General features: G+C 49.4%; 1 protein-coding gene across 1 annotated transcript in view; it reads left to right on the top strand.

Annotated features, from left to right (window-relative positions):
- The first annotated feature begins 879 nt into the window (after positions 1 to 879).
- Positions 880 to 21923, top strand: part of ARID3A (AT-rich interaction domain 3A) — a 93975-nt gene continuing 72931 nt past the window's right edge. The window contains 5 exon segments of the mRNA XM_030540255.1: positions 880 to 1114; positions 13851 to 14521; positions 14523 to 14822; positions 14825 to 14922; positions 21384 to 21720. Coding sequence (XP_030396115.1) covers positions 14486 to 14521; positions 14523 to 14822; positions 14825 to 14922; positions 21384 to 21720 — 771 coding nt within the window. The 5' untranslated portion in view covers positions 880 to 1114; positions 13851 to 14485.

Raw genomic sequence — 21923 nt, 5'->3', positions numbered from 1 at the left:
CTTTGAGTATTTGCAAAAACAAAATATCAAATGGACCGTGTCCCTTTAAATTCTACCTTCCGGGCTCTTTTGAGACACTTCCTAAAGTGCAACACCATCAACCTAAAGGCAGTTACGCCTCAGCCTTTTCCTTTTTTTTTTTAATTTAAAGGAGCCACGTCTATATAGGTTTGTGCCTGTGGACAGCAAATCCAACCCCATCGGCCAGAATAAAAACAAGTATTTGTTTTCTAAACAAAGGCAGAGTCAGGAGTCTAGGGGATGATTTCCGATGCTTTGGGGTATAATCTTGATGGGAAACTTCAAAATTATAATAAGACAACTCAAAAGAAGACTCTCAGCGGCAGATCTCAAAGCACTTTGTATCTTCCCCCCCATTTTCCAGATGGGGGAACTGAGGCACAGACCTGCACTGAAGTCAGTGGAGCTCTGCATGGGTTTCAACGCTTTAAAATCCTAATTCTGCAAACGTTTAGGCAAATAATTGGTATTTGTGGACACAGCTCCCCTCCGCATCAGCTTTAAAGGGGCTTGAGTGTGTGGTTACACGATCAAGCCTTTAATTTGAAATTTTGCAAGTATGTCGTTAAAAAAAATAATAATCTACAGTTTGCACCAAAATTACACCAGCCACTTGCAGCAAGGATCGTGCCTGCAAAGGTAATAAATAAACCCAGGTAATGGGATGGCCATGAAGATCAAAAGAGGCTTCTGGGATTTTTAATCTCCAATAATCTGCGCCTTTTCGGGAGCAGCTGGGGAAATGGGAGATGGTCCCTAGCTGGGCAGCCCACTCCTGTGGCAGGTCTCTGATTCAGAGGTTAGGAATTTGCATCTGATTGCTATTTGTCACCCAATGATTTGTCTACAGCCAGCCATGAGCACGCCTTAGGCAGCAGGGGGAGGGGAAGGGGGCCAGGGCTTGCATTGCCTGCAATGAGAAATTTACCAATCAGGCCAGATAGGGGTGCATTAAAACAAACACAATTAAAAGAGAGATACCGAAAAAAGAAAAAGAAACCCGGAGTGGCCAAGTCACTGTGCAGCGAGGCGCACCAGCTGCCGGGGGACTCGCGGGCTGCGATGAAGCTCCCCAGAAGGGAGGCTGCCCTGGGTAAGCAAAGCTCCCTCCTTCTCCCCTTTAAAGTGGGGTCAAAGCCCTGGGGCGTCCCGCTGGCTGAAATCTCAATCGCTGGGAAGAGGCGAAGGTTTGCGATGGCCTTTATTTTTGCATTATAAAAAGGGGGGATGGAGTGGGGTCCCCGCTAAACAAAGTTGCAGGATGAATGGGGGCGCCGGGGGGGGGCTTTCCTGCAACTGAGAGTGGTTGCAACTTTTATCGACTTCCCCCATATCGAGCCTTCATGAGCACCCGACAACCCCCCCACCCCTTTTTTGCCCCCTTTAAATTATGTATAACTTCCAAAGAAATCTAGCCGGTTTGGGGGGAGGGTTGGAATTCAAAGATCAATTGTTCTAGTGTCTGGGAGGAAATCCTCTTGGCAAATAGCAGATCGGCCCCCCTTTTTGCGGGGGAGGGGGGGTGGAAGGGGCTTCTCCCCCCACCCTGGAAGCTCGTTTAACGCCGTTGGAAGCAGTGGAGCCTTTCCCCGGGGGAGAGGGGCTGTGCGCCCGGGCAGGGTTCCGTGCAAACTCTCCGCCTGTTTTATCTGTAAAGTGCTTGTCTCTGCCTTTGCAAAAGGCTCCATTTTTTTTTTCTCGCACCAGCAAGAGTTTGGACACTGACCTTTTCCGTGCATGGCAAAGCACTTCAAACACCCTCCCCCCCTCGGCTTCCCCAGCAGCTGGAAAGGCCCTGGATAGTTCCAGGCACACACAGGCTATTCCCCATTCAAATCCGGAGTTTGGCTTGGGCTGATTATTTTTTTTTTCCTATCCTCCCTGTCTCTGCGTATGAGAGGAACCCTCCTTATTTAGCAGCTTAAAGAAAGAACCCGGTAAAACTGACCACGTCGATTGTGTGATTCTTTTCCCACTCATGTTGCTTACATGGCTGGGGATCAGGGTCTATTGATTCTACAGGGCTGACTTGCAAATACAGATCTACATTTGGGTGGGAGAAAAGGGCCCGGGGGGGGTGGGGGTGGATATGAATGCTGCTGCTAGAAATTCTCTAAGGAAGCCCTTAGATTTTTTTCTTTTTGGTTTACAAAACTCTGTGGATTTTTAGATCAGCCTTTTGTTTGCCTTGTTTCTTGCTATGTCTGAACTTAACCTTTGTTACTCCTGGCTTTTAAAATGTAACCCCCTTCTCTGATTGCTGGATATATGTGTCTCTATTCTGCCTCCACACCATTTCCAGTTGTGTAAATTGGTGCATGGATTTTTCAAGCGGGGTGACTGAAGTCTGATTTCCACCTACCTTCCACAATATAAAAACTTGGGACAACTTGACTTGTATGAAAATGGGGGTGGTAAGGGAGTGTATTTAACCCTGTCATGTAACAACTGTTTTCCCCATCCCCTCAATCTCCACTTAGGCCAGGTGTCTGTCAAAAAAGAAAAAATCCTGAGTTTGCTAGAATCTAAATGACTTATTACTGTAAGTTAGTTACTAGAGTAGCACCTAGAGCCCTATTGTGCCAGGAGTGTGTGTGTGTGTGTGTGTGTGTAATGAGGACCCATCCCTGCCCTGAAGAGCTTTAATTTAAATGGACAAGACAGTATTGGAGGGGAAGCTGAGACTTGTCTGAGGTCAGGCAGCAGGTCTGTGGCAGATCTAGGAATAGGATCCAGGTTTCTGCAGTCTCTGGCATCTGCAGTGTTAGCCTGCCTTGCCTGTCACTTTGCCTCACGAAGATCCATCTTATTAAAACATGGGGGTCAATATCGCAATTCAAAACGAAAAGGGAGAATTTAGTGTTCACGAAACTGAAGAACAAGCCGCGCTGTCTGGAGCTGACCATGGGATAAGCAAGGCTCACTTTCAACACACGTTCTGCCCCGCAACTGCAAAATCCTTTGCTCCCCAGCTTTGTGGTCGCCCCCCCTGCCCCCCACCGCATCTCAGTGTTGTCCTGGGTCTCGACTTGTCTTCTGCAAACTCAAAACCTTTCCTGGAGGTTGCTCCTTGAGAGGCAGAGGCCTGACGCAGGGAAGCGATTGTGTGTCAGGATGGCAGAGTTGTTACTGTGCTGCTTTGTGGCTAATATTAGTCCGTCCTGTTAATGAGACCACAGACTTCTAATCAGGGCAGCTGGTGGGAATATTAAATGGAATTTATCGACAGGCACATTCTGTATGATTTGTTTGCTTGTTTTGGCAGTGCCTATCGCAACAGGGCCCTGATTCCCAATGAAGGCCCTTGGTGGTTACTGTAATATAAATAACTTACTGACCTGGAGGCTCCATCAATTCAAATGACCACGGCGTTTTTCTTCTTTTCCTGTCTTCGACTGTAGCTTAGAGTTACTGTGTGCAGTTAGAACAGCTGCTTTGAGCTGCTCCAGAGGTGGCCGCCCTACACTGATGGACGTAATGATACCTTCTGTATTTTAGCTTGTAAAGTGGCTTGGGGCCCTGGGGGACAAAAGGTGCTACTTAAAAAGTTGCTGTGATCTAGTGGAAATAGTTTATATTTAAGGTTGTGCCAGCATCTTTGTTTCATATTCCTAATTTCTGTGGTTTGGCTGTTCTTACAGCCTGTAGCAATTTTTTTCTTTCACCGAAAGCTGAGCAGGTGCATTTTCCCCTGAACTCAAATGATTTTAATTACAAGCTAATGTTGTAAGCAGCTTGTTTAAAATATGTTCTGGCAGATATTTATTTCTCCTTGTATTTTCAACAACAACAAAACTTTAGCATTCGAAAGAATACTTTCCAACATTTTGTAATTGTGTGTGTATCTAATGAATAAATAAATAACATGCACCCTGAGAACTTGGAATGAAAGGGAATGCAGTTTAGTGGCTAGGGCAGGGTTCTAAGAGTCACTGCTAGTCATTTGCTGTGTGATCCTAGGGAGGTCACTTCTCTCTGGGCCTCAGTTTTTGTATTTGTGAAATGGGGATAATATCCATTCAAGACGGTGGGGCTACAATTTAAGTAGGCCCTGTGGCCTGCGGCCATCTTTCATTCTGCATTTCCATTCGTTCCATGGTTTCTGGTCCATGACTGTGCCTTGAGGCACCAAGACAATACAAATGGCTTTAATTGTTCTAATTGTGTATTGTTTTGGAGATCCCTGGGGTACTACACTGCCTCCTGTAGCTGATGTGGAGGTGGGCCGATTTTTGTGATGACAATAGACACAAGGCAAACGCCACGCTCCCTTGTTTGTTGTGAGGGTGTTCATGAGGCTTGCTCTTTCTCTTAGAGCTTCAGCTCCAAGACTATGTGCGAATCTCAGATTTCTTTTTTTAATTATGTTTCTAGCCCTCATGGTTGCACCGACAAGATTAAATACATGAACTCTAAAGGCTTAAAAAAAAAAAAAATCAGAAGGCCCCAACCCTTATGTAAGGGTAAATCCCATGACTTGTTGCGGGGCCTGACTCTCAAGTTTTTGGACACATCAGGTGGGCGACATCGGTACAGGCAAGACCAAAAGCCATTTTCTAACACTCATCAATGTGGGTTATCGATGGAGTTCTCTGTTCTCTCCTGCAGCTTGCTCAACTGTGCCATAGCAACAAACAAATTCTGGGAGGGAGGAAATGGCTTCTCTTGCTTTAATGTGTGGGAAGACCGAAAGGGGAGGGGAGCGGACACAGTGGGCAAAAACCTACTTTTAAAAACAAAAATGCAAAGCAACCTGTCTGTGCTAAAGGAGGATCTGCAGCATCTCTTTAAAACCAGCCAGCCAGCCCATTTTCCCATGGCCCAATGCAGGGTGTCTTGCTCCACAAGAGGGAGATCAGGGCAGATTCCCCCCCCCCCCCTTCTGGCTTTTCTGATTTGTTTGTTTGTTTGTTTGTTTTCCCCTCACCTGACTTAATTTTTAAACCATGCAGTATACTTGCAAGAACACCCCCACCCCCAGAGTTGTTGATCTTCGGCTTGTTCCTTAAATGGATTCGAGGTAAACTGAAACCAGTTGTCCACTCCAGGTCATTAGGCTGCCATGTCTGTGCATGTGCTATGTGGCTAGGCGGTGTGACACAACAGAGCTGTCCATCGACTTGCAAAACCCTAACTGCCTGCTATGGCTTATTTTTAGCTGAATTCAACTGACACCTTTTTTTTTTTTTTCTTTTTGAGCACCTGCTCTCGTGGGAAGTCAGTGAGGTTAGCAGTTGAAGTGCCCACATGCTTGCTTCTAGCACATCGGACTTCTGAGACTATTTTTAAAATGAGTCCAGCAATGCCCATGATCCACGCCCTGGTGTGTCAAGTGCTGTACAGACACGTCATAAGATATGTTCGTTTAGACTGTAAGCACATCAGAGACTGACAGCTAAGGGGTGGGAGGGGAAGTGGCTTACCCAAAGTCACACAGTAGGTCAGCAGGTAATCTCTTGAATCCCTATCCACTAGACAACACTACCTTGATTAGGGTGTGGTTTTAATTGGCTTCCACAGATATCACCAGGCCCTTGCCTCTGACTCTCCTTTAATTCAAGGCCATTTCTCCTTTACCTTCTGATGTGGCTTTCAAGATCCGTTAAATGGATCTGTTCTGGCTGGGAGTTCAGGAGGGAACCCCTTACTTTAAAATAATTATTTTGACACTACATCCTTCTCCATTAAGAAAATGATCCATGGAGATCAAACAGCCGGCAGCCCAGGGCAACACCCCCTTCACCTGCTGCCCCTCAGCCACGGATGAAAACTGTGTGTGTGTGACTTTACCCATTGCATAGGTGGGGGCCTCTTTGGAAAGCAGTTTTCCACTGGGTACATTTGTTCAATCCACAAGATCAAATTTTCACACTGGCTTCCCAAGCCCCCTTGCTCACTTTCATAAGCATGGTTAGACATTCATTTTGCACAGGGTACAATTTCATGGGAATATAATAGAAACCTGTACAAGAGATCACTTGATGTAGGCACCCCAAAATACTTCCCCACCCCCAGAGAAGACAGTACACCTCTGCTTTAGCTTTATTAGAAGGCAATAGATTTTCCCCCCACCCTTAGTCCCTCACTGAGCAACTTCTTACTATAAGATCCTTTGTATTGCCAGAAGGTGTTGAGTTAATTTAAGCCAATTGTACAAAAGTGACTTCTAATTGCTCTGGTTTTTGATCAGTGTATTGATCAAAGTTGGCAAGTCATAGCAAAACAAGAGAGCTAACCACCAGAGAAGTGTGACTTACAAGCTCCTGGTTCCTGTAATGAGTCGTGTTCCAGTTGTGATCTGTCTCTCTATGAATGGAGCTCACCACCCTTTTCTTGTAAACGAGGAGGGCGGAGGAATGAGCAGAGACTTCTCAGCCCTGTTTGTGCCTTTCCCGCCGTTGCGATCACACAGCCCTCCCTCCCCCATTGGTAACTGCTGTTGTTGCTTATGTTGCAGTGGTGCCTAGAGGCCTGGGCTGAGATCGGGGCCCCACTGGGCCCGGCGCTGCGCAGATAGATAAGACAGTCCCCACTCTAAGCGCTTATGATAATACGCAGAAGCAGTAACAAAGTGACTTGCCCAAGGTGACCCAGCGGGTCAGTGTCACAGATGGGAATAAGAATTCTGCTTTCCTCATTCCTGTTTCCATTGCCCTGTCCTCCAGACCATGGTGGGAGCCCCAGTATGGGCCAGTGCTGCTGGTGTTCGAGCCATTCTATCTCGTACACCTGCTGTGGTCAGGGTTTGAGAATGTTCCTTACTGCACAGGACGGCTATGAAATCTAACGGGTTTCCAGTGGTGGCATGAGGCATAAGCAGACCAAGCAATTTTTGAGGGTCCTGATTTAGTGTTCCTCCCAAAATACCATGCGTCTTATTTAATGTGGACTTTTTAACAAGTGTGTGTGTGTGGTGGTGGGGGAAATATAAATATATATCTGGTTTGTGGAAATAATACAATTAGTGTTTTTAAGGGGTAGGAAAGGGGGCTGAAAATATTCCTGGTTAGGACCCCCAGTGGACTAGCACCACTTCTGCTTGTTTCTCTGCCACAACAGCTGTGAGGTTATGGGACCCGGTTGTATAAAGCAGTCCTCACCTCGTGCCTCTGAAATGCTTTCTCCTCTTACTTTCTCCCTTCTAGGCTGCAACATCCAGGTTGTGTTCCATTGGTGCTGCAGCATGGGCTAGTGAATAGCAGGGCAATGTGGGGACAAGGTTAAGACTGTTCAGGCCTACGTGCAGTCCGAGACAGAACCACATTTGCAGCCGTCAGCGGATAAGTGCTGGGTGAGCTGGTCACTCCTTGCTGGACTTGTACTTTTGAGCTCTGCCCAGAAATGGGTTTTGAAACCAGGGGTCTCGCCTGGCTTTCTGATTTGGTGTGCGTGGGAATCTTCCTATTCTGAGAACTGTGCTTGTCAGACCATACAGGAGCAACCCCTTCCCCACCTCCGCTGTATAATTAAGAACACAGGAGCTAACATATGGGGCTGGACCAATGGTCCAGCTTGTCCAATATTCTGACAGCACTGGTGCTTCATAGGAAGGTGCAAGAAATCTGGGTACATAGACCCTATTAAGGTCCTAGCCACAGTCCAGCTGGGACCTTGTTTTATGGCAGGCAGAAAAGCCTGGCTTATATAGGTAAGAGAATCCTTGTGTTTAGTGGCAGCATGGGCTAGTGAATAGAGCACGGTCCTGAGACTCAGGAGACCTGGGTTCCATTCCCAGCCCTGTTGTGTCACCTTGGACAAGTCACTTCACCTGTCAGTGACTCTTTTTTCGCTCCCACCTTGTCTGTCTGTTTACACTGTAAGTTCCTTAAGGCAGGCGCTGTCTCTTACTATGTGTCTATACCACACCGAGCACAGTGGGGCCCTGAGCCGAGTCTAAGCCTCCAGGTGCTACTAGGATACCAATAGTGTTTGAACCAGATTCCTGTCCGCCCTGTGAACAAGGACAATTTGGGAGAATGAACTGTGACATTCTCAATGCTGCTCCCTAGACCCTAGCATCTTCTTTGCTCTTGGGTGCCCTGGCTCTGGATCAGACTTTCTAGGAAGCATCTTAAAAGCCAGTTGATCCTGCTGTTTGTTTTGCAGCAGGGAGGGGTTGTGGGGATTCTGGGGGTGGGGGCTGATCTTTCCCCAGATTAGCATAGATTTGTGCCTCCCTCCAGCCTCTGCTTAGAGGAGAAGCTACAGACCAGACCTTTGCATCAGGGCTCGCTGGAGGAATGTCACTGGTCTCCAGGTGAGTCCTTTGGCTGTACAGACAAGACAGTAAGAGTGTCCACTCCAGCTTCGTGCCACCACACGGCCTGCCCGTGCTGCAGGGTTCTCCAGCATCTGCCCTAGCCAGGGGACCGCATGGGGCGCCCTTTGGTGTGAGCCTTCTCCAGATGCCAAGGTCCTTGCTGAACGCTGGAGAAGGCAGTAGCTGCTTTCAGGAAAGGCTCTTTTTCCTTCACCCTGCGTCCGCTCCAGCTGCTACTCATTACTGCTCAGTAAGGGACTGTTTAGAACAGCCTAAAGGCACCAGTTGTGGTGTGTGTGTCAGTTGGGGGGGAGACCCTCCCTTTACAAAAGTGGAATCCACCACGTCCTAGTCTTTTGTGTATTACAGTAGCATGTGAGAGCCTCAGCCACTGTGCTAGGGGCTGTACAAACGTAAGAGGTGTGGACGCTGGAGGCTTAACTTCCAACTCTGGTAGGGTTCACTGGGGCAGCAATGCTGAAATGCACCATGCAGGCAAGACCTCAGAACATGTTGTATTTATTTGCGGTAACACCTAGGTGCCTCGGTCACAGACCAGGGCCACAGTGCGCTAGGCGCTGTACAGATGCAGAACAAAGACTGTGTCTGCTCCGAAGAGCAAGTATAAGAAGAGACAACAGGGGTGTACACTCTGTATTAAACACCAACACGAGACGGACCTGGTCTAAACACCAGTTTTTGTACTGGTGTAACTTTTTTTTTTGGCTCGGGGTGCAATTTCTGGTTTAAAAAAAATTAGTGCAACCCTTAACGTGGACACAGTTGCAGTGGTAGAAGGCCCCTTTGCTTCCCCACCTGTGCAGCAACACTGGTATAAACCTCTCTATACCAGCCTAGCTACATCAGCTCTGTAATGATAGGAGTTTAGTTAAGGCCATGTAACTTCCTTGTGTAGAGCAGGACAGTGCTGGATGCCACACAGATTCCTCACACCTCCCCATGAGGGTTTACATCTTGGTGGAGGAGGAAAAGCCAGCCATTGTGTCCTTTCATAGCTAACTACTGGCCTTTTATAAACCTGCTTTTGTCTCCTCTCCCCTCTGCTGCCTACGACATCATTAAACAACTAATGTCTTCGACATGGGGCGGGGGCTCAGGATGCCTTCCCTGCTAAAATGCTTGTTCAGCTTTTTCTTGGCTCTAGTTTCTTCCCCAGCTGTAACCTCTTGGAGAACTGGTTTGAGATCAGTTGTTCTCCATGGAAGGTGGGACAAGAAGTAATGGGCTTAATTTGTAGCAAGGGAGATTTAGGTTCGATGTTAGGAAATCTTTCTGACTCTATGATAGTTCAGCTCTGGAACAGGCTTCCAAGGGAGATTGTGAAATTTTATTTTTTTGAGAACAGGTTGGACAAACACTTGTCAGGTGTAGTCTAGGGTTTACTTGGTCCTGTCTCAGCACAGGGGGCTGGACTTGATAACTTCTCCAGGACCCTTTCAGACCAACATGTATTTGAATTGTTTATAACCAATGGGCTGGGACCCTATCACCTGTGAGCTGCCAGAGTCCCAAAAAATCTGATTGCCTTGTCTTCAGCAACAAATAAACTCCTTACTCCTGGCCGTGATAGCTAAGAACAGAGCTCGGGCTTTATTCACTTATTTTGTCATTATTAATCTACATAGGCTAGCATAATCCTTCAGATACGACATTCAAGCCGTATGCTGGTAAATTCACACCTGCGCACAAATATTCTCAATCCCATTCATAACCCTCTTCTCGCCTCTCTCCACCTAATACCATTTTATTTAACATGTCGAGACTCAAGAGGGTCTTAGACCTCCAGCCATTAACACCGAGACCAGTTCAGAGTTAAACGCGCAGGTTGTACTGCCTCAGCGGATAGGTAAATTGGTACAATGCCCAACGCCAACAGCATGGATGCAGTTATATCTGGAGGAAGGTGCTTTAAGGTGCAGGGTGGGGAAGGTGCAAGGTGCTTATTTGCTACACAGATATATAGTCGCCTGTGTACGGACATAACTAGATCTCTGCCAGGGTATTCTACTACTTTCTGTATGCCAGCTTCTGAACTGATTATAATTCAAGTGGTGCAAAAATGGCATCAACAAGCCCCTAGTGTATAACTCACAGCCTGCATTTTGCAAACATAAACAGTCACTCTAGCTTAAACACACACACGTGAGATGATCTAGAAACGTTTCCCTCCTTCTCTTTGTAAATCATGCAAGTCCGACCCAGCTGCTATCGCTGTCCCTGCCTCTGGAAATCGTGCATCCTGCTCCACCTACTGATTTCCCTGTAATGCATTCTCTTCAGAAGGGACTAGATTTCTGCCCCTGCTCCAGCTGGTTCAGAATAAACTGACCCCAGTGTCTTTGAAACACTCAGAGCCGTCCATGAAATGGGTCACTGTCCTGCTTAGGTCTGATGAGCTCTGTGGTCTGATGCACCTATGTTGGCAGTGCTGCTTCTCTGTCTCCAGTGTGGATGGGCAGGGCTAGAAATGTGAAAGGGGCACCAGTTTAGCTTTTTAAATCTGTTTTTAATTTTTTTTTGTTTTGTTTTTTTTGTTTTGTTAAACTGATGCAAACCAGTGTGTGGATGAGACTGGTTTTAAAACCGGTTCTATCAGTTCAGTGCTCTCTAAACCCGTCTTAAAGCAATGTAGGCACGCACGCACATACATCCGGTGCTGGTTTTAAACCAACTTAATCGCACTTTCAGTTAAACTGGACCAGGCCTAAGGCCCAATTACATTGTGACTTCTACCACCTTGAGGAACTCTGTTACAGCCTGATGGTTCCCCCGGCACAGTTACAGTTTAAAGCAAAGTTAAATTGCTCCCAGTCCTCATTACGAGCAGGAAAACTCAATCCCCTGAACGATTGCAGGGAAACCAATGCAGAAGGGATGGAAGTGAGATTCCTTGTCTAAGAACTAGAACAACATTGGTGGAGACTTAAAATAAAAAATTAGGGTGTGTAGTTTTTTTGGTGCCACATTTTCCCCCTTCCCAACTCCAGGAACGCTGTTTAAAATGCAGCTTGATCCCGTCAGGGCCTCAAGCCCCCCAGTGTATTTTTAACTGCGTTGGAGCTACCGTGTTGCAGCCGGTTCAACCTCAAAATGGTGGCACTTAGGGGGTGGATTGGCCCTCTAAGCGGTGAAGCCCAAGGGACAAATTGGCTCGGCAGCTGCCTTCTGTTGTACTGGAGCTTAGATCTGGCAGTGCAGCCCACGAGGGGCTAATGACTTTACCAGACCAGAATCCAGCCTTGTTAGTCTCTCAGGAGCTTTGGTTATGCTTCTCTCAGTGCCAGCAACAATGGGAGTGCCATGTTAACAGGTCTCTGGTGTCCTCTAGACCTTTCCTGAACCGGGTTAGACGCAGGTGGCTACTCTAGCATTCCAATCTTTGCTTCCTGGCTGCCAGGGGAACTGAACCGCCGGGAGCGTGGCTTAGTGGCTAGGTCACTGGACTGGGAGTCAGGAAATGTGCCTTCTGTTCCCAGCTCTGCGCTACGTGACGTGTGGGCATGTCACTTCCCTATTCTGTGTGTCTTTTCCTTCCCACCCTTTGTCTCTTCCGCCTGGGCTCTTTGGGGCAGGGACTCTTTCACTATGTGTCTGTGCAGCCCCCAGGTCAAGGGGGCCCTGATCATGGCTGGATATTACTGTAAAAGCCCAATGTTGGGAAATCTTACAGTCTAGTGTAGGCAGATTTTTTTTTTTTTATAGTACTGGGAAAACCTGAGGGGTGGCGGGGAAGTGGGCTCTTGTTTTCACAGCTGATGAACTCAGCGAGGAACTTCTCTCTTTTAAGAAAAGGGCAGACAGACTTTTCAAGCGTTTATTTTCCTTAAGTGCGTAACTGTGTGGGCAAACGACATGTAGCCTTTGTGCGCCTGGCAATTTGTCAAAGTGGCGTCCTGGGCCACCCAAGGCTGGGAACCCCCGCGTCGCAGCATACTGACGCCCCATGAGTGGGAGTATTGGGCTCTGGGGCAGGGACCCTGCTTCAGGACCTGTTGACAGTGGAGCTCAAACAAGTCTAAGGAACTGTGTAAATTCCGTGCCAGGTAAACGAATTCCATCCGCCAGCAGGATGGGGGTATGGATGCGTAGAGCCCTGGGCGGATACAAAATCTGTATCTGCAAACAAACATGGTTTGTGGATATAAGGTGGATAGCCGCAGATTTGCAGGACATGTTCTAGCCTAGATCTCTGCCCCTCCCTGCCCAATCTGGGCCCCATCCATGCTGGCCGCCTCACATTGTTAGAAACTGGTTTTTGCTAGTCCAGTCTCTAAACAGGTGACCTAGCTGCTAATGAGAGGTAAATGGCTTCCCCTCACCCACCCTGGCCATTTTTTTTTTTTAAATGCCACTGGACAAGCCGTATTCAGCCCCAGACACGGACCGCAGTGTGGGCTGGCTGATATTCAGTGTGTGAGGGTCTGAGACGCTTTGCAAAGGCGGATCAGTATTGCTGTCCAAAACGCTTGATGTTACAGGGAAACAGAGGCACAGAAGTACCATGCAGCAAACTAGTGGCTGAGGTGGGGCCAGCACCTAGGTTACCTGGGTCCCCGTCCAGGGCCTGACTTGTGCAGCCCAGGAAAGAATCGGTCCGACTCCTAGTGTGGATTCTGTGGGCTCATCCATGCTATAACCACTGTACCGGGAGGCTGAGATGCACAGTTGTTCCCCAGCTCCAAGCCATTGTGTGGTACAGACTGAACTTAACTATGTCGTTTGGTTTGTTTTTTCCCTTCTGCCACCTCAGACTAGGGTGACCAGATGGCCTGATTTTTTTTTTATAGGGGTTTTGTCTTTTATATAGGCGACGATTTCACCCCCACCCTGTCCTGGCTTTTCACACTTGCTATCTGGTCACCTGACCTTGGACTGAGCAGGTTGGGGTGCATGGTTAGGTCCTGAGGACGTGGTAGGGGAGGACGGGGAGAGGGAGGACGTGGTAGGGGAGGACGGGAGAGGTAGGCCTATCACACACAGTGGGGAGCCTTCCTCCATGCAATTGCCACTAGCCAGTTCCCTTGACTCTGTCTCCAAGGTCAGGGCCGTCTCAGCTCTGCGTCCTTGGTGGGTAGGAGGAGGAGGTCTGCGTAGGGCTCTCCCAGTAATGGCTGGGCCTCGGAGGAGCAGCGGGGGCCTGGGGTGAAGGAACACCGAGTAGGTGTTGGGTGTGAGGGGAGGGAGCCCATTATCTGTGGGTCAGTGACATCAGGGCTGCCAGGAGGTGGTGGGAGGCGGGTGTCTAATGACCAGACCGCCCTGCTCCAGAGCTCTCGGATTGCAAAGCAACAGGCTTGTAGATCAAGCTGAAGGACTGTCCCTTCCCACCCCCAACTTCATTTCCCCACTTCTTCCTCTCTGCTGTGGTCTTCTTCCCTTACACTCCTCCCTCTTCTTCCTCCCTCCTGTCTAGGCAGGGCCCAGGTTAATTCTGGATTAATGAGGCTCCTGGTTAACTCTTTCCTCCCTGCAGTTACCAACAAGAAGGTAACCCCAACCCAGTCTGCACTAACCCTGCTTTCTCTCTCTCTCACCCCCCCTCCCCCAGGTTTGCGCAGACACCTGGATGAAGCAGAATTGGCCAAGGACTAGCGGGACCCAGCCCTACCACTGCAGCGGAGCCAGAAGAAGGAAGGAAGCTGCAGTCCAGCCTGGGGAGTGCCCGTCAAGCTAAGGGGCGTGCAATGTCCAGGACTGGGCTGGCTGCCTGCTGAGCCAGAGGGGCATTGGCCCTGAGGTGTTTTGTTTGTAGAGACTAACGGCCCAGGAGCAGAGGCTTGCAACCAGCTGATTGCTCAGAGAGTCCCATCCCTGGTCCCCAGGGAAACATTCTGGTGTCATCAGGGTGTTGGCCCCTCAATGCAAAGCAGCCCCTAGTGTAACTCCTTGGTGCCCGCATCCCCCAGTGCAGCGTGTCTGTGCATTTCCCCCAAGGCTTGCACCATACTCCCTCAGGGGCATTGTAACCCCCCTCCTCTCAGGGTACCAGACACCTCCCTGTCCAGGGCTTTCTGCCCTCTTAGGAACTTGCCAGCCAGCTCCCCTGGGGCACTGCACCCCACAGGGCGTTGTCCTGGAGGGGAGGGGTATCTGGAGGACATTGCATCCTCAACTCCAGGGCATTGCACCCCAGGTGCATTGCCCGCCAACTCTGCCAGGGAGCTGCCCCCGGCTGGCAGAGCCATGAAGCTGCAGGCGGTGATGGAGAACCTGCAGCGGTCAGCAGCGGGCGCGGCTGCAGCAGGAGCTGGAGGCACGGCAGCAGGAGCAGCAGCGCTCCACACCTCCCCCGCCAGCATTGCCCCGCACGCCGCCCTCCGGACATAACTTGCCGTCCCTGCTGGGGCCTCGCAGTTGGCCCGTGGCCGCAGCCAGGACCCCACCCCACCTGAGGGAAGGGGTGGAGCTTGAGAGCGCCCGCATCCAGCGCGCCCAGATGGCTGCCCTGGCCGCTATGCGGGCAGCAAGCAGCTGGACTCAGCCACTCTCCCAGCCCGGAATGTCGGATGAAAGCCAGGCCTCAGAGAGGAAGAAGAGGAAGAGCAGGGGGGAGAGGAGGAAGATGAGGATGAGGATGGCAGGTACCAGCAGGAGATGGGCTCGGAGGAAGAGGAGGAGCTGTGAGTATGGATGTATAAATTTGCATAAATTAACACCTTCTGGGGCATAGGCCTTGCATACTGACTTGAATTAATGCAGCGGCGTATAAATTAATGCAGTTCTATCTCCAGCATGGGTTGTGAGCAGGGGGTTGAACTGGGGACCTTCAGTGCTGAAAATAAAGCCTTTCTCCTTGGGCTACAAGAGTACATCCTTTAATGTTTAACAGTAGTGGGCTTTTATCTTCTGGCACAGCACTGAATGGGGATACTATAACACTTGGCCGGTATATTACATCCTAATTAGGTAAAGTAGCTTGGTTTTATGCAAATTAGCACAGGAGCATTCTTAGATTGCAGAGATGCCTCTTGATTTAAGAAAAGCGCCATAAACTGAAACAGATTTTGCATGTTTGAAAACCCTCGTGCTTATTTAACAGAATTTTAGCATACAAGTCTCATGTTCACTAAAATCGTGTGGTGCGCTGAGGGATTCGCACCAATGTCTCCCTTCTGCCGTATAAATACGGGTGCCACGCTTCTCAAGCAGGTGCCGGATGGTTTAGCCTCCACCACCAGTCTGATTTTTTTGGTGGCATGATGCCATGGGGCGATGGGCCAGAGCATTGCGAAAACCCCCTCTGAGGCTGTGTTCTGTTTGAAGTCATTGTGGAGGCTGAGAGAGGTCTCTGCCCACGTACAGTCAAAATGTTGCAATGCTATAGCTTTTTGCTGAGCCTCCGACAGCACTTGAACTCTGTGCAAGGGGCAGGATCGACCTTTGGTGGCTGGTGGGAAGAACCTGTTTGGGGGCAGCCCTGGGAACTGCTTTTTGGGAGAGAATCCCATGGACTCAGCCTGGGGGAGGCGAGAGGAGGTGGGATACTTTTCTGTCTACATCTCTGTACCATGCCTATTGTGGTCCTTCCGGAGCATGCTGGGACACACATGCTGTACTCTGGTATAGTTTTCCATTACAATTGTAGGAATTGCAGGGTAATTTGGTCCTCATTTTCTCTGGCAGCCAGTGGAGAGTCCTTAAAGCAGCCCTGTCTAGTCTTAAATTACCCAGGCAACAGGTTGTTCTGTTGCCTCTGGCCGGTGCCAGGCCACCTGTCCCCTGCTACCCCATATAGGACAAGGCACTTTGGACAGCCGTGAGAACTGTCTGTCAACAGCTGTCTGCTTTTGGAAGTGTCATCTCAGTATATTTCACTGGGATAGCAATAGGGTCCTTTTTCAGTTGAGTTAAAGGGTCGCTGTCCAATTTAAATCCGTATTTCTGATGCTAGATCATTTAAAATGGAAAATTAAATAATTTTAAAAAGTCATTATTTTGAGTCACTTCTGCTGGTTGTGATGGTTTTTTTTTTTTTGTTATTTTGCTTAGCTTGACCCATGAAAATAGAATCCAAGCCCAATGTGTTCTCTCTCTCCCCCCCCTAACTTGTGGAGTTGGGAGTAGAGAGAGATCACTGTACTGTAATAACTAGTAAGTGTGTGTCCACCATTGTCCTCCACAGGATGGAATCGGAACTTTTCAGATGTGTGTCACATGCCCTATAGTGCAAACAGTTTATGGAGATTCTCGTTTTAGTTCAAGGGTGGGGGCTGAGAATTTTTGGGGGAGAGGGATCAAAGTTTGGTCTCTGCTGTCACTGAAGTTACAAGTGACATAAAGTATGGTAACGATGATGCATCTGATACAATTATACTGTTGGCTGACGAGGGGGAATTGGACTGGAAACCTGAAGTGTGAATCTGCCTTAGTTTTTAAAAGTCGAACTGGTGACATACCTTCTTCTGTGTGAACCTGTTTGCGTAAGGCAAGTTCACACCCACAGCAGAACTAGCCACCTTTCAAGTTAAACGGATGCACTGGATTTGATTCCCCCTTTTGTCTTTTTCTGCTCTATTTGCAAGTGGCAGAAGCCAAGCGGCAGTGCTGGGGGCCCACCTTTCCCTTTAATATCTGTCTAACCTGAAAGGAAAAATACACCCTTGCACCCTGGCAGAGTGTTCACTTGGAGCAAACATTTGGCAGAGCGGATCTCGATCTCACTAGGCGAAGAGGTGGGGCCTATCCACACCTCCTTGGGGAAGGTGACAGGGGCTGTACGTTCCCAAAAACTCAGACTCTGCTGGAGTGAAGAGCAACAGTCTCTAATTGCTCTTTGTCCAACAGATACCCGTTGTGCATGATGAGAAATCAGCCATAGGGCACCTGTAACCTACTAGTTCAGGGCGTGTCCTTTTCCTAGTGGTGGGGCCATGTAAGGAGACAAGTGCCTACTACTGCTGCCAGCTAATTTGTTACTTTTCTAGATCAGTTGGTGGAGGCTCCTGCCTTTAATGCTGAATGTGTCCGCTTCAGTCCTCATTGGCAATCTGTGCCCAGCTCTGTTGCAAACCTCTCTTTCGTGTGGGGTGACATTTTTTTTGGATGCAACCAGGGTCTGGCACCAGCCTTCCGGGAGGGGCATGTGGCATAGAAAAGAACGATTGGACCATTTTGATCAGAGCAGACTTGCAAACCTCTCAGGAAACTCACTGGCACAGACTCGGAACAGCGACACTCCTGACCAAGGGGTCAGTGTATAACGATCGTTGTAATGAACGGTTAATCAATCTAATAGGTGGCTTATTACCATAGCCGACAGCCAGTCATACACACCTGATGTGCTCATGTAAACCACTAGTGAATGCATTGGAGATCCTCTGTGCCTGATCTGCAGTGGATGAGCCTGTTACCCGGCCGGTTAGGGAATCTTGACTCTTCAGCACATGCTATAGCAGCTCATGTTTTTAGCTCTTGAGGGTCCCGGCCAGTCTGTAGAATGGCAGCGTTCACGCTAACAGCCCCCGATGGCACATGCAATCCATCTGCTTACCGACCTGTATCATCTAATCTGTTGTTCCTTTTATAAACCGTCTCTACACGGAATCTGTTAATATAAAGTGTGCCCCGTGGGGTCCACTTGCCAGCCACTCCCCTGGAGCAGCCCAGGTGAGATTTCAGCACTGCCACCAAAATAAAACACGTCTCTGCACAGAGGAACAGGACTGTGCAGGGCTACTTTAGTGCCAGGCACACCTGGGAGAATGGAAGTTCAGCGGGACCTAGAGCTAATAAACCAGTGCTCACCACCTTTTCCATCTGCAGGTGCCAGACAAAGGACCATGGCAGCAGTCAAGCATCCGCCGAAGATGCCGCCGAAATTTCTGCAGCATTTCAGCGGTGACGCCTCGATGACGTTGCTTGTTGGCGGCAAGCAGCGTCATCAAGAGGCAAGCGACGTCGAAATGCCGCAGAATTGGGCAGATGCCCGCGTCCTGGCCGGCGGTTGAGCGCAGTGGGGACCCCTGTAATAAAACCCTCTGTCCTCCCCCGCCCAACCAAAAATGTATATGAGACAGGGGTATGAGCTTAAGGCTTCTCCTTCCCACAGAATGACACACTACTCTTTGCAGGCAGCCGTGCAGGCCCAGTGATGGCTCTTGCTCCCCACTTCTCAGGGGCCCAGCACCATCTCCTGTTCTGGAGCCCCAACTCTCACCTGGCACCTGGAGAGCTGAGATCCCCATTTCCCCCCCGCCCCTGCATGCACACGCTCACTCATCTCCATCCCTGATCCGCACTTGGATGCGGCCAGAAACCCGGGTATAGTGAGGGTGGGGAGAGTGGGAACTGAAATGCTGGCAAAGGAGGAGCTGGTTGCTGCCTTTATGCAGACCGGTTCTCCCCTTTGCCCCTTGAAGGAGCAGGAAGGAAGCTTCCCCTAACCAAGACTAAACTCAGCTTAGGCCTTTCTTCAGGAGGTGCTAATCCGCCTGCCACTAAGCTGGGTCTGCACTTAAAAAAAAACTAGGTCACCCTCCGCTACCTCCCTCAGAGGTGTGAAAAATCCACACTCCCTGAGCACAGAGTCAAGCTGACCTAAGTTCCTGCATAGGCAGTGCTAGGCAGAGGGAAGAATTCTTCTGTCACCTTAGCTGCTGCTGCTCGGGGAAGTGGGGAGAACCCCTCCCGGTGCTATCATGAGTGTCTGCACTGAAGGGCTCCAGCTGGGCTTCCCCATCCCTGTCTATTTCATGCATTCCCCAGGTGTCCCCACCCCGATGTTAGGGTCCGTTGATAACCAGTCCAACTGGTTGGTTGGTTTTTCCTGTTCCAGGAGAGGAGAGCTTCCTTGCCAATAGTCATGTGGGCTCGGATCCAGGGCTATTCAGCACTAAGGGGAAAAAACTTCTAATCGGTTCTCAAACTGGTTTCAGCTAAGCTGCTGGAGTCCTAGCGGAGGCCTGTTTTTATCTCTAAAATGGTCTGACCTGTTTGGGGTCGGGGGAACCAGTCTGAGATCACCCACCTCGGACTGGGTAAGTGCCGCAGCTCGCCTGGCTTATCTGAAACCAGTTAGAAAATTTCTCCAGTATAAACGGGACCCTCCGCGATGTGGCAGCAAATCTAGATCCCAAGGTCTCGGGCGCAGCTCCCAGTTGAAGGTGTGCCGCTACTTCCAGCGAGGATGGGTCGCCATGATGGAAGAGAGACTGGACTATGACTCAGTCTGGATGGGTACATTCGAGGGACCAGCGATGATCTGATGTAGCAGAGGAATCTATGCAGTTACTGTGAATTCACACCACTGTCAATCAGAGCAGAAGCTGGCTTAAGTAGATGGCCTTCCAAGGGTGTGTGGGTAAATATTGTGACTCTTCTCTTTTTCTATTACGAGAAGGAGAAAGGTTTGCAGCTGCACCATCAGACTGCGTTGTGCTAAGGCTGACCATCTCCTTGTGGCCAGTATGTACACATGGAGGAAAGGGCTGGGGTAGAGAGTGGGACAAAACTGCCCCAGTTATTCACGGAAACTGGAAATGTTCTGTGCTTCTATTGCCTAGTGTGTGGAATAGATTATTTATTTCTTCTCGCATGCAAACTCTTACTAATTGTTTGCAATGCAAACCGCACAGAGAGCCCCTGACAGAGCTGGGTATAACCACCTAGTGAGAGACGGCCCTTGCCCCAAAAAGCTTACAAGAGAGAATGAATGGTTCCAAAGGCAACCTGGGAAGACAAGCTCTGGAGGACTTGCAATCCTGCCTGAGTGCGCTGGGGAGTTTGGAACAGTTGGCTGTCTTCCTGGATTAGTGAGGTTTAGATTAGGCCCCTAAGGGCTGTGTAATGAGACTCCTTGGTTTTATCCTGCCCTGATGTTCCTCTCAATTTCTAGCCTGTCTCAGGCTTTCCTGCTCCAGGTTAGTAAGCTAGTAGGAGATAAAATAAGACTCTCCTGCAGATGGGCTTTCTTGTTTATGCCCAAGTTCTGTGCAGCCAAAAGTGGGCACTGGGTAGCTGTTAAATTGGGAGGCAACATTTCCTACTGGTTAGAGCACCGGACTGGGACTCAGGAGGACTGGGGTCTATCTTGCCACTGGCCTGCTGTTTGTTCCTAGGGCAAGTCTCTTCCCATCTGTAAAATGGGATGTGATATTGAGCAGCTGTGTGGAGTGCTCTGAGCTCTGCTTATGAAAAGTGTCTATATGAGAGCAAGGGATCAACCCTTGGCTTCTCTTACTAGCTTCCGCAAAGGCACTATTGACTATGCAGCACTGGAAGGGGGTGAAGAGTTGCCTTTTTTTTTAGGGTTGGAAGGGACCCCAGGAGGTCATCTAGTCCAACCCCTGCTCAAAGCAGGACTAATCCCCAGATTTTTACCCCAGTTCCCTCAAATGGCCCCCTCAAGGATTGAACTCACAGCCCTGGGTTTAGCAGGCCAGTGATCAAACCACTGAGCTACCCTCCCCCCCGGCCTCATCCAGTGACCTCTTAACCCTGCAGTGTGTTGCTGGCCTGAAATAAGATGCTAATGCTCCAGATGGCGCAAGGGAAAGGTGGTGCCCGGGAATGGGTAATGCCCGTGTTCCTGTGCGCTCAAACAGCCTGCGACCTGTGGTAGTTGTGTTACTTAATGCTCAGATTTAGGCACCCAACTTCCATTGGAAGTTAGGAGTCTAAATACCTTTTGGGAATCTGAGCTCAGCTGCTGTGGTGATGGTCATGGCATAAGAACCGATATAGAACGGAGCCAGTCTGGATCAGACCAAGGGTCCAGTCTTCACCAGCAGCCAGAGGAGCCCTGCTGTGGGCAGTTATGGGACAACCTTCCCCAGGAGAAGTTTCCTGCTGAAGCTTTGGAGTAGGAGGATTTTATACACCCTCCTAAACTCTTTCTCGTATCTTATGGGAAGGAGTTTCCTCTACCAGTTCTCAATTTGCCCCCTTTTTGGTTTTGAGTGTCCCTCTAATAATCTTGATTGCACTGAATCTGGTGCCTTCCCCACTGCGGGGAGAGGGCCAATTCTTGGCATAGAGATAGGGTACATAAAATCAGGTGGCATCTCTGTTTGCATGTTGATTTTTAGCGAGCTCTCTTGAACATTCTGTATTCTCCCCCCTGCCCCTTTTTTTTAAACTCTAGGAAGCGCAAGTGGGATGAAGATGACTTCGAAGAGGACATGGGGGAGGAGGAGGAGGAAGAGGAAGAAGAAGAGGAGGAGGAAGAGGAGGAAGATTATGAAGAGGATGAAGAAATGGGGGAGGATGGAGGGCTGGGCTCTGCAGAAGCGGTGAGATCTGGGCCGGGATCTCTGCTTCTTCGCAAGCCGCAGGCCCCCCAGCAGTACCGAGGTGAGCCACAGAGGCTGACGGGGGGCCAGGAGCGGCTGTCATCTGGATTGAGCCATCAGGGACACTTGCAGCTACAGCAGCAGGCTCCAGACCACGGAGACTGGACTTACGAGGAGCAGTTCAAGCAAGTAGGTACCCATGAAGGCATATGTCCCTTTAAATGACTTGCTGGCATTGAGTTTATAAGCCGGTTACTTTTAATACTGCATCTCCAGTACTTAATCCCTTGGGGACCTTGAGCCAGGTCAAGGAGTCCTTCCCCATTGATGTGTGGGGAAATTGCCGCCTCCTCATTGCCAGAATTAAGATGTCCTTTAAGATGTCAAGAGGT

The sequence above is a fragment of the Gopherus evgoodei genome, chromosome 22, assembly GCF_007399415.2.
Source record: "Gopherus evgoodei ecotype Sinaloan lineage chromosome 22, rGopEvg1_v1.p, whole genome shotgun sequence".
Classification (NCBI taxonomy): domain Eukaryota; kingdom Metazoa; phylum Chordata; order Testudines; family Testudinidae; genus Gopherus; species Gopherus evgoodei.
This window is presented reverse-complemented; position numbering and strand designations above follow the sequence as displayed.